Source organism: Gymnoscopelus braueri (genome assembly GCF_963280865.1).
Source record: "Gymnoscopelus braueri genome assembly, chromosome: 5".
Taxonomy (NCBI): Eukaryota; Metazoa; Chordata; class Actinopteri; order Myctophiformes; family Myctophidae; genus Gymnoscopelus; species Gymnoscopelus braueri.
In genome coordinates, this window is record NC_137606.1 from 3,585,436 (window position 1) to 3,598,746 (window position 13,311).

Here is a 13,311-nt window from a genome sequence, read left to right on the forward strand (position 1 = left end):
GCTCACAACACTTCACTATGCGACGCGTTGTGAGCTTGTCGATCTGCTATGAAAAAGTTAAATAAAATGTGGAATATTTGGAACATTTTTAAACATTCTTACAACACCACTACACTATACTGTATATTATCTTAACATTCTTATATTATACCATTATATACTGCATACACATTATTGTTGTACTATATTATATTATCATATACTATCTTACACTATTATATTTGCTACTATTGTTATTGTTACTACTTGTATCTCTTTCTGTCTCTCCTCTGTCTCTCCCTCTCTCTCTCTCTTCTTTCCCCCCGACACGGTCGAGGCAGAAGGCCCCCACCCTAGAGCCTAGGGTTTGCCTGACGTCGTTGCCACTGTCGCAAAATTGCTTGCTCAGGGACCAGGGTGGGACTGTCGGGTCTCTTCTCTACATGTAAAGTGTCTTGAGACAACTTGTTGTGATTTGACACTTTAATACATTTGAATTGAATTGAATTGAACACACATCTATCTGGTACAGGGCTCCAGCTGCACAAAACATTTTCAGATGGGGGTTATAGGGACAAATTAGCCTACAAAATATTTGAGAACCACCGGTTAAAATAATTTAAAAATTGTGAAGAAACCCAGATAAGCAACTACACTTTAGAAACAAGACCAAAAAACTGCAACCCGCAACTACCAATATTTACAAGCAACTTCACAGAAAATGTTTTCAATTATTCCATGATACTGAACATGACTTCTGTTCTCTTAAAACTGTCACAACGTCATAAGTTTGTTGTAATATCACTATCAACGCATATGAATGAAAGGATGTGCAAAAGAATGTAGGCTAATGTTGTGCTTTATAGGGTAATACATCTTATCCCCTCTTCTTTTCAGTGATGTGAACGAGTGAATCCTGGTATCCTTTCTTATCAAGGTAGGACCTGAGTCAAATGTGAAAGACAGTAGGTCTACTAAAATACATGTAATACCTAGGATGCACCTGCATTCATAGCATGCAGGTACCTGTGTTGTGAGTGTGCACGAGAGAGAGAGAGAGGAGAGAGAGAGAGAGAGAGAGAGAGAGAGAGACGAGAGAGAGAGAGAGAGAGAAGAGAGAGAGAGAGAGAGAGAGAGAGAGAGAGAGAGAGAGAGAGAAGAGAGAGAGAGAGAGAGAGAGAGAGAGAGAGAGAGAGAGAGAGAGAAGATGAGAGAGAGAGAGAGAGAGAGAGAGAGAGAGAGAGAGAGAGAGAGAGAGAGAGAGACGTGTGAGTGTGTGAGTGTGTGAGTAAGTGAGTGAGTAAGTGAGTGAGTGAGTGAGTGAGTGAGTGAGTGAGTGAGTGTGTGTGTGTGTGTGTGTGAGAGAGAGAGAGAGAGAGAGAGAGACGCACGCAGAGAGAGAGAGACACACACAGAGAGAGAGAGAGAGAGAGACGCACGCACGCACGCACGCAGAGCGAGAGAGAGACAACCATGACAACCAGAAAGCCAGGAGGAGAATAGGCCAATCAGCAGGACAACGGGAGGTGCAGTCACATTTAATTTAATTTTATGAGTTGTCTTCTTAAGATGACAACGTAATATTTCAAATGTCTGCCAGTTTTTGATTCTGGTATTTTCCAAATGTGATTAAAAGAGTGTTGTCAGTACTCAGTACGCGTCAGCAGCATCACGTTGACTGTGAAATGGTACAACAGGGGGGCAGAGTGGATTAGTGATCATTGAGTCAAATGTTGAGTCTGCTAAAGGAGAATTTTGGACCACGGTTTTCTTTTCTATGATGTCATGATATCTTAAGATGAATGGTACAGTAGAAAAATGTCATAACTCCATCCCGGGTCTGCCACAGCTTAAAACGTGCGCCAATAGGCCTTGCACTAGATTGCATATTTTAATAGCTTTTTTAAAGTTTTGGTGAGATCTGACGTTCATAGTAACAGAACACTATGCAAAAAAAAGTAATAAAATAAAATAACCCGGAAGTCTCGCTAGACGAGATTGAAATCTCGAGATTTCAATCTCGTCTAGCAAGACTTCCGTTTTTTTTTTTTCTTTCTTTTTTTTCGCTTGCATAGTGTTCTGTCACTATGAACGTCAGATATCACCAAAAAAAAAAGAAAAAGAAAAAGCTATTGAAATACGTGATCTAGCGCAAGGCCTATTGGCGCACGTTTTAAGCTGTGGCGGACCAGGGATGGAGTTATGACATTTTTCTGACTGTAGGCCTACCATTCATCCTAAGATATCATAACATCATAGAAAAGGTAAGAAAACCGTGGTCCAAAATTCCCCTTTTACTGAACTAAAGTAAGCAATGGACCACACACAAGGACTTGAGTTTGCAGAGTTCGTTTCATCGTTGTGCTGTCAGGGATGATACTGGAGCTTTTAGTCTGACTCCTTACTAATCTCTTTCCTGTTCCTGTTTCCAGACATTTCTGGCAACACCTTTAGTTTTCCTCTTCAGACAACACATTGTAGAGATATAGGAATACAGCAAGGACAGAGAGGACAGAGAGGGGGGAAGGTGCAACACAGGACGTTGGCCACAATCAAACTGGGTTGACATTGTGATTACTGTATGTGGTTGATGCATCTACCAGCGTGTCCCAAAAAGGGTGCTCTGGCAACACTTACTGTACATGCACTATAAACTGTTACCTTATGGCAACATTTTAGTTTTCTTCATTATTTTAAGGTCAGGGATTATGGATTTAATTCACTGTAGGCCTACCCCAATGGGTGGAACATACCATTAAAGGGGTATGCATAATGCATTTGCTGCATAAATTGCATTGCATTACAATAATTCGCAGTCACCTGCTACTCTACTAATAATCTATAGAGATTACTCTACTTTACATTGCTAGGTTAACCCCTCTGGTTTGGATCTCTAATACACACTATACTGTAGCTTTGACATTATCTGTGTATTCCATGTGGAAAATGTTGGATACATTTGCTTTTAGTCCTCTGAAACCCCAGAACCCTGACCGTAGAGTCTATAATCTCTCTCTTACTGCATTGTAATGCTCTCTTCATCTTTCCTGGCATGTTCAATCCACCAGGAGGGAGACTGACTTAAAAAAGTGTTCATGATTACCAAAGGAAGGAAAGAAATTCTAATTTTAGAAACCTGCTTGCTCACATGCCATTTTTGAAAATGCAGACACGGTCACAGACAGACAGACAGACAGACAGTGTCAAGCACACATTTTAGAAATCATGCATTGAAAACATCCCCTGCATTATCTACTGATTTATATCCCTAATACCAGATTGGAGAGTATGTCATGCACAGTCATTGGATAATCCCTGTGGGTTCCCTGTGGTCCTATATCATTTTGAGGAGTCGAGTTCATGGTTACTCATCCCCTGAGGGATACGAACACAACTTCCTTAATTGTATACTTACATGTGCATGTACTGTAGTTGCTTGTTTTAGAAGAGAATGCACTTTAAGACTTCGGTGATTAGTAGTTTTCTTGCCTACTATGTTGAATGCACTTATTGTAAGTCGCTTTAGATAAAAGCATCTGCTAAATGACTGTAATGTAATGTAATGTGCCAAATAACCACCCTTTACAGCCCACTTGGCATTCAAACTAAATGCTAACTTCTAATACTGTAGTTAGTAGTTACCAAACCAGGGATAAGTGCTGTTGATTTATACAGTATATGATAGCTTATCCAATGTGAATGTCGTGTTTCTTCAAAGAAAATTAATTATTTTGAAGAAATCTCACTGTTAGTAAAGCAGAGACAGGAAACAATGCGATATGACGGTATTTAGATATTCTATAAAATGTTTTTTTTTAAATAATCCTGTACCAGCTGTATAAAGACTATAACAGGGGTCTTCAACGTTCTTCAGGCCAAGGACGCCAAGGAGCTGAAAGAAAGATTTAAGCATTAAAGGGATATTTCACTTATATACAAACCCATTGTAACTTCAAACTCCATTTTAACATGTTAGACTCATCAAGAACACCCTTCCTTGGTTCTGGTGACTCATACTGCCCTCCTAATATGTAATATGTTTTTTTCATTTATTTTATCATTTATATTTTTCATTTTCCAAAAGAAATGAAGATATATATATTTTTTTTAATGAAACGGGTGTTTTCGATGAATCTAACATGGTTACAATGGAATTTGAAGTTACAATGGGTTTGTATAGGATAAAATGAATATCAAATATCTAAATACTAAATCAAGCAACTTAAAAACTGTCCGGGGTGCTCACAAAAGCCTTAGTAGACGACAAAAAGACCCCATTTAAAAAAAAGTGAAATATCCCTTTAAGCATTACTACATATTGTATAAAATGTGGTCGTAGATTCAACTTTTTCATAGATTTCGTATAGCTTCATAGACTTGTTTGACAGCACTATCATCAGTGTTGTGTGAATTAATATTTTTTTGTTTGTTTTTGTTTACACATGATCTTTTCTATTAATATGTTGGATTCATGTGTATTTTAGGATACGTAACCACTTAAACCCTGAATATTTAGTAAACTTGACCTTTGTCTCTGTCCTTCTCTTTTTTTCCCTACACCAAACCTCTTTGCCAAAAATAGCCGATCTACAAGCTCACAACGCGTCACAGTTGATCAACTATTATGATGGACTATAACATAGTGAACACATGAGAATGGCTTCACATAAAGTACAGCCATTGTTAGGGACTCAGTCCCACTAGCCCATACAAATACAGTATGCAATATATGTTGCACTGTATATGCCATCATTTGTAATAACAATTTTTCATGACAGCCCTTCTGATGTAATCATTCATTGTACACAGTGTTTCTTCATTGTAGGTAAAGAGAGAAACTTGAGAACCATTCCAGCATGGAGGGGAGATGGGGCCTTCTCTTTAGTCTCATTGTAGCCGCATGTTTCTATGGCAACAGTGCTCAGAAAACAGGTGTGTATGATTGCCCATATATGACTTTACTTCCTGCATACCACAATATAAAGTATCCTGACGATGACGAATGTTTCATGTCAACATTACATCTGCTCATTGTATACATCTGTGAAACCACTACACACAATATCCAAGGGCACATTAACACACACACACACACACACACACACACACACACACACACACACACACACACACACACACACACACACACACACACACACACACACACACACACACACACACACACACACACACACACACACACACACACACATGTTACAATAACATGTGCACACACAGACAACAGCAATAATTGGTGAGTTTGTCATGTTTATTACATTTTGAGCACCTATAGAGCACCTTTACTAACCTTGCGCGTGTTTTTTTTATTATTGTTTGTTCACTATGCAAAGCATTAAGAGATTCACTGTAACACACAATAGAGGATATGTTGGTACAGATTGCTGGGCATTTAAAGTATGTAAGGTATGTAGTTTAGTGTTAAGTATTAGTGAGGTCACTCACCCCAAAACAATAAAAAAAAAACGGTTTGTACAACATTTGTAATTTCAATGACAGAAAAAAGTTATAGTTAAAATAAATCGTTTTTTTGTTGGGCTATTTAGAGACAATGTGGACCGTGAACAAGACAAAAACAAATAGTGATGATGAAATGTCTTTGTGATGGTAACCCATCATCTTTCTCAGTTAATACAACAGCACTCATTTCCTTGCACTGATTAAACACTCTCTGCTCCACAGTCAAGTGACCATTCAAGAAAGTAGATTTAGACCTGTGATTCCAAATACTGATTGTGTCGTCCCTGCTCAGTGGTGTAAAGTAACTAAGTACATTTACTCAAGTACTGTACTTAAGTACAATTTTGAGGTACTTTTACTTTACTGGAGTATTTCCAATTGTCTATACTTTTACTTCTACTCCACTACATCTCGGAGGCAAATATTGTACTTTTGCTCCACTACAATTATTTGAAAACTTTAGTTACTAGTTACTTTGCAGATATAAAATATTACATTATACAACTTTTAGCCACTTTAGCCTTATTTTATACCTAGGCTATTTAGAAATAGCCGATCTACAAGCTCACAACACGTCGCATCGCAACGCGTTGTGAGCTTGTAGATCTGCTATTTTCATTTTTACTATTTTTGTACTTTTACTTTTGGTACTTTAAGTACATTTTGATACCAATACTTTTGTACTTTTACTCAAGTCAATTTTAATTCTGGACTTTTACTTGTAACAGAGTACTTCTACATTGCAGTATTGATACTTTTACTTTATTAAAACATTTGATTACTTTTTCCACCACTGTCCCTGCTCTGCAGCATGTGCCACAGCCACCAAGGCTGACATCGTCTTCCTAGTGGATGGCTCTTCGAGCATCGGCCTCGACAACTTCCAGGAGATCCGGCAGTTTCTCCACAGCATCATTGAAGGCCTGGATATCGGTCCAGACAAAGTACGCGTTGGTCTGGCACAATACAGCGATGAGCCGCGGCAGGAGTTCCTACTGAAGGATCACACAGACAAAAGATCTCTACTCGAGCAAGTGGACAACCTCCCCTACAAAACGGGAGCCACTTCCACGGGCAAGGGCCTCACGTTCCTCCAGACTCACTACTTCACGAAGGAGGCGGGAAGCCGTGCTGATGAGAGGGTCCCTCAGATTGCTGTGGTGATCACAGATGGGGAGTCGGCTGACGATGTTGCCCTGCCGGCCCAACTCCTGAGGAAATCCTCGGGAGTCATATTGTTTGCCATAGGAGTGGGGGCCTTTGAGGAGAATGAACTCAAGTCCATCGCCAACCGGCCCCATGAACGTTTTGCTAACAGAATTGACAGCTTCCAGGCTCTGCAGAGTCTGGCGAATGGTCTGCTGCAGACTGTGTGCACTACTATGGAGGATAAAAGGCTTGGTATGTTAATCATTCATTTTGTTCTAATCGTCATGATTAATGCAGTACTTCTCATTCCAAATACTATACTTTTGGGTTCAGGCAGCCATGAAATACAGCGTCAGCCAAAACATAAGATTTAAACAGAGATTATTTAGAAAAGAAAACAATCAGACTGAGAGGAAATAGCAGAAAGTGTTTTTATTTTTATTTTTTATAGTTGGCTAGCAGATTTTGTGTGTGAACTCAAATGGGGTTATTCGCAGAAATGCTTTCTTGGCAAGTTGCAAAGATCTCTGCAACATGGTGTAACTAAGGGTTCCATTCCATTTGGTGTAGCTGCTACAGTAGCAGAGCCTTTTCACTGTGCCAACATGCACAATAGCTGCACCCTGACTCTGTTTATGACATTAAATAAGTTTACTGATATTAATGTACAGTAGGTGGCGCTGCGGCTCCCACAGATAGAGGGATCTGACCCATCCATTTAATGGGGGGGGGGGGGGGGGGTTCTACGGTTCACTATATGGCTGCGTACAAGCAAAGGCACGGCCCGCCAGGAGTATACTGCCATATTTTCAGCCAAGTGTTGATCAAATGCCAGTAAGTAGGCTACGGATATGTGATAAACAAATTATTGTCCATTTCGTATTTGCAGTTGTTTTTGCTTAGTTGAAGCCATTCTGTCTAGTAGTAGTATAGGTACTGTAGGAACGCTACCACCAGGGTGACATTTTTACTTTCCCTCCTTATAATTGTTGTGTGTTCATACATTTTATATCTGTTTAATTTCATTCTTTCTTTTACACTTTTACAGCTTTGGTCCAAAGGTTTGCAGATATCTTCTTCCTAGTCGATAGTACTTTGTCACCTGAAGACTTTCAGGAGACCCAGAAGCTTCTGAGCCGATTGACCTCCCAACTCAACATAGGAGCTTCTGCCCACCGCATTGGTTTGGCCCAGTTTAGCAAAGATGCCAGTGTTGAATTCCTTCTCAATAAGTACGCAACCAAAGCGGAGACCATGGCTGCTGTGAAGCGCTTCAGTCTGCGCCGTCTGAAACCCAACGAACCTCGCAACCTGGGTCTTGCACTAGAGACTGCCAGCACACATTTTTTCACCAGTGCGGCTGGCGGACGACAAGACCAAGGCTTTGGGCAGTTCCTGGTTGTTGTGTCAGGAGGCAATTCAAGTGATCCTGTGATTAAGGGTTCCCGCTTAGTCAAGTCTCAAGGGGTGAAAGTGCTGGGGATAGCATTGGGCTCTGCACCAGAGAGAGAGATGAATGCAGTGGCTACGCTTTTGAGGTACATTGGTTTTGCGAGTCCAATGGGTCCAATGGGTCCAATGGCTCCACGTGCGGCTCCAGGTGGAGGGATGGCTACCAACTTTGCACCTCAACTGGAGTCTCTCTTTGAGACTGAGGACGATGCAGCCACTGTAACTGCAGGTGAGAATCCTTATCATTTGTTATCATTTATTTGACATAAGAAAATACATGTAATTTAGTTACAAAGCATACACATACACGCGACAAATACATTCGTTGAAAATGTTGAGGAAAACACAATAAAGTTAAAATATAACTTGTTTACATTAGTCCTCTTTCCACAAAGACAGTTATTAAAACATGTCACAGCTAGATGACTCACAACACTTTGCAATGCATTGTGAGCTTGTAGATCTGCTATTTTCAGGCTGCGACGGATTGTGAGCTTGTAGCTCCACTATTTTTGGGGCACAACACTGCCACAGCCAAGTATAAATCAGGCCCGAGAGTGTAGACCTTTCATTAGGTACACCCAACAACGTGTCCAACGAGCCTACAGTACATACAAGCCATGCATACAACTATCACACTAGTACTGTACATACTAACACCCTCATACATACTGTAATGTAACATTTGTATAACTATAGTCTATGGTATGTGATTACAAAAAAAAAATTTTACCATATAAAACAAAACAATTTTATATAAAACATTTCCCCCGTCTACCCTAATTAGGAGAATTCATTATTGATTTACTCTCCTTAAACTATACACAAATACAACCGCTGTGTTACTGAGTTAACCCAGACTACAGAATTAATTTCACCATAATAAAATGATTACACATCCTTTTACCACTTTAGGTAGACAATAATGCATGAGTTACTCTAAGTTTAGAGGTCTGGAACAAAGCAATATGAATTACCCTAACAAAAAGCATATGCTGTTTTCTTTTTCTTTTTTTACCAGATTGCAACAAAGCCACACTGGCAGATGTGGTGTTCATCGTTGATGAATCAGACAGCATTGGAACTCCCAACTTCCAGCTGATACGCATGTTTCTGCACAATTTTGTGAGTGGCCTAGATGTCGTAAAAAAAAGGGTGCGAGTTGGCATCGTCTCGTACAGTGATAGGCCCTTGGCACACGTCTACCTTGATTCCTTTGATGACAAGAGTGATATTCTTGACTTCATCAAGATCCTACCCTACCGTGGAGGCGGTACGAATACCGGTGCTGCCCTGAAGTTTGCTAGGGAAAACGTCTTTGTCGCGGCGCGAGGCAGCAGGAAAAGCATGGGTGTCCAGCAGGTAGCTGTTATTATCACAGACGGTGAATCCCAAGACAACGTGACAACAGCGGCAAAGGATCTCCGTAGATCTAATGTCACTGTGTACTGTCTGGGGATCCAACATGCTAATAAGAATGAACTAATGGAGATGGCCACTCATCCTCCAAGGAATTATGTGTTTATAGTGGACAGTTTTACCAAACTGAAGCCCCTGGTGCAGAGTATGCAAAAGATCCTGTGCACTGACATCTTTCACAACGCGATCACGATCAATACGCGAAGATCAACCATCAAAGAAGGTTTGAGACCGCTGTTAATGTTGTTTTAAAGTGTTTAAATGTTCAGATTTCAACAAAATAAAAATATATTTTATATTAAAGGACCACTTTCAACCATTTTCAACCTATCTTCATATAATCATCACTAATGTTCATTATAAGATGACACCATTTCTGTCTTCTCAAGTCTGTGTGTCAGCGGAGGACTGTGGACAATTCAGAAACCTGCCTACCAGTGACATCGGTAGGCAGGGTGGGTCATGTCAAATAAGATTTAGATTTTGTTTGTGTTTATTAATGCAAGAACAATGGCTTCAACTTTCCGGGAAGAGAAAGGCTGTAGTTTTTATTAGCTTAGAATCCCCATCGATGATGTCATTGGTAGGTAGGTTTCTGAACTGTCCACACAGCCCACCAATGAGACACAGAGTGAGTAGACTGAAATTGTGCCATCATATAAAGAGCATATGAAGATCAGGTGGAACTCCTTTAAGTTTAGTAAATTGATATAGTGATGCTCAGAATGGAATGCATATAAATGAATCCTTATAAGTGACGTTGTTGTTCTCCTTGTAGGCTGTGTGGCAATTGAAGAAGCGGACATCTTCTTTCTGATTGACCAATCTGGAAGCATCCGTAATGATGACTTTGAGGACATGAAGAAGTTCATGATGGAGTTTGTCCATACATTGCGTATCGGGCCACAATTTGTCCGCGTGGGCGTCGCCAAGTATGCAAGTTCACCAAACTTAGAATTTGACCTGACAGCTTACGCAGACGTCCAGTCACTGGAGAAGGGAATTGAGAACATCTGGAATGCAGGCGGTGGTACTGAGACAGGAGCTGCGCTGTCATTTATGAAGCAATATTTTGACAAAGCAGCGGTCACCCGTAATGCCACAAAGTACCTCATTGTCATCACGGATGGGAAGTCTACAGACGAGGTCAAGCTTCCTGCAGAGATACTAAGAACCCAAGGCATCATCATCTATGCCATTGGTGTGAAAAGTGCAAACGAGACAGAGCTGCAACAGATTGCTGGCAGCCGAGAGAAGATGTTCATGGTTAATGATTTTGATGCCCTTAGAACAATCAAGGATGACATCATGACTGAAATCTGTACCACAGAGGGTAAAAGAGCTGGATTGTTTGTTAGTTTTTCGTTTTTTACAGATGGCTTTGATGTTCCATGTTTAATACGTTCCAATTTAAAATGACAATTAGTATGTATTGCCTGTAGGCATGTAACAATTCACTCAACTGACGATACGATTCGAATCATGATTAGAGGTCACGATACAAATTTTCACGATTTTCTTTTTAAATAAAAAAATATTTCTCTTACACAAATCCAGTATTTTCTTCTTGTATTATATATATTTTTTACAATACTGTGTTTTCTCTTATCCTCTTTTCAGTAGCAAATGACTGAAAACTCTTACAAAGATCGTGTATTTTCTTTTGCACATGTCAGTGACATCACTGACGAATCCTTGGTATCTTTATAACCAGCTTTGACCGTAATGACGTACGTCCGTGCTACTTCCGGGTTAGTGACATCACTGTCGAATCCTTGGTATTATGATCCTAGCCTTTCAACGTGTCGGTGTTTGTTTACCAGCGCCGTCACTCCATGGTGTATTTTTATTTTTTCACGCTCGCGCTTATGAAACACTAAACAGGATTATTATTTCATGTCAACATTCAAGTACAACGTCACTCTGCAAGTTTAACAAAAGTTTTCAACCTGTCCAAATGTTTCTTCTGGCTATTTTTCACACGAGATTCATTTTTTATTAAATCGATTTAAACTGTCACCCGTTTGAATCGATTTAAATCGATTTACGGTAAATCGCTACATGCCTAATTGCCTGTAATAAAAAATATGATTTAAATAAGCTGTATTAGCTACAGTACATCTAAGAGTACAACAGCACTGTTAGCTTATTACTATGTGCTAGGAGACAAAGCATATGTCTCCTCGTAATGCAATAGGTAAAGGTAACATCATTTCAAGAGGAAAATGTGGAACACTCTTCTAAAATTTCCATTTCTCTCCCCACAGCCTGCAAAGACAGACCAGGCGACCTCCTTTTCTTGATTGACAGCTCAGGTAGTATCGATCCAGGGGACTTTCTGAAGATGAAGGTCTTCATGAAATCACTTGTCAGCAAGTCTCATGTTGGTCAGAACAAGGTGCATGTCGGCGTCATGCAGTACAGCACCTTTCTAAGACCTGCATTCCCTCTCAACAGTTTCTTTGACAAATCTGCGATGTCGCAAGCAATAGAAGATATGAAACAGATTGGTGGCGGCACACTTACTGGCAAAGCAATTTATAATATTTCTCAGTACTTTGATCCCAGGTCCGGAGGTCGTCCGGACCTGGGACAGAGACTTATAGTTATCACGGACGGAGAGTCCCAGGATGAGGTCAAGGGCCCTGCTGAGTTTCTGAGGGCCAAGGGGGTGGTAGTCTATGCAATTGGAGTGGTCAATGCCAATTCCACCCAGCTGCAGGAGATCAGTGGCACCCAGGATAGGGTGTATTCTCTGAAGGACTTTGATGGGTTGAAGGACCTGGAAGGTCAATTGGCGTTGGAAATGTGTGAACCAAAGAGAGGTGAGAGGGCTCCGGATTGGTTTGGCACTGTAGTTAAAAACTAAAAGGCAGTCCCACTTATGTGCTCTTCCTGAAAGCGAACATATTTTACAAAGATTTATCATAATTTCTTCAAAAATAGCACCAAAACTAATGTACTGATTTATTATCATGACAAAACACTAATTGGCATTGGGATTAAAGTTCTGTGTTTTTTTCTCTCCAATTGTTTTCAAACAGAATGTAAGAAGACAGAAGTTGCTGACATGATTTTCTTAGTGGGTGGATCCACGAGTATCACTCAGCCCAAGTTCAAAAGCATGCTTAAGTTTATGGAGTCCGTAGTAAAGGAAACCACAGTTGGCGAGAAGCAGACACGCTTTGGAGTCATTCTCTATTCCAACAAACCCAAAGTGGACTTCACTCTGAATCGGTTTTATTCCAAAAAAGAAGTTCTGAAGGCAATACAGGCCCTGCAGTCACCATATGGTGACACCTATACAGGCAACGCTCTGAAATATTCCTTACAATATTTTAATGAAGCAAATGGTGGCAGAAGAGCCTTACACGTGCCCCAGATTCTATTTGTGATCACAGATAGCGATGCTACCAACCGCAACAATTTAGTTGAGCCGTCTAATGCACTACGAAACAATGGCATCCGAGTCTTCAGTATTGGAGTGGCAGAAGCAAACAAGACTCAGCTGGAGATCATGGCTGGTGGGGACACATCCAGGGTTTTCTATGTGAACGATTTTGATGCTTTAGAGGGTCTATATAAGAATATTTCACATGTCCTCTGCAATAACACTAAGCCAGGTGAGAGATCTATCTATCTTTCTATCTATTTGTCTATAAACTAAACATTGCTTTCCCTTACATTTGTAAAACCTTATGTAGAAAACATTTCTTAGATCAAATGTTCTTCACATTCTAAATAGATTTTTCTAATTAATATACAATTATAGTATAATTTTCAAAAGAACCCTGCTCCACTGCCACAGAACAGACACATACTTAATTTATCTTT

General features: G+C 40.1%; 1 protein-coding gene across 1 annotated transcript in view; it reads left to right on the top strand.

Annotated features, from left to right (window-relative positions):
- The window catches only part of LOC308085210 (collagen alpha-6(VI) chain-like), a 47,114-nt gene that overhangs the window by 951 nt on the left and 32,852 nt on the right, over positions 1-13,311 (top strand). The window contains exons 2-9 of the mRNA XM_080428292.1: positions 877-916; positions 4,805-4,911; positions 6,268-6,858; positions 7,655-8,287; positions 9,080-9,700; positions 10,256-10,810; positions 11,745-12,302; positions 12,522-13,100. Of these exons, the coding sequence (XP_080284418.1) occupies positions 4,836-4,911; positions 6,268-6,858; positions 7,655-8,287; positions 9,080-9,700; positions 10,256-10,810; positions 11,745-12,302; positions 12,522-13,100 (3,613 nt within the window). The 5' untranslated portion in view covers positions 877-916; positions 4,805-4,835. The remainder of the gene's footprint in view (positions 1-876; positions 917-4,804; positions 4,912-6,267; positions 6,859-7,654; positions 8,288-9,079; positions 9,701-10,255; positions 10,811-11,744; positions 12,303-12,521; positions 13,101-13,311) is intronic.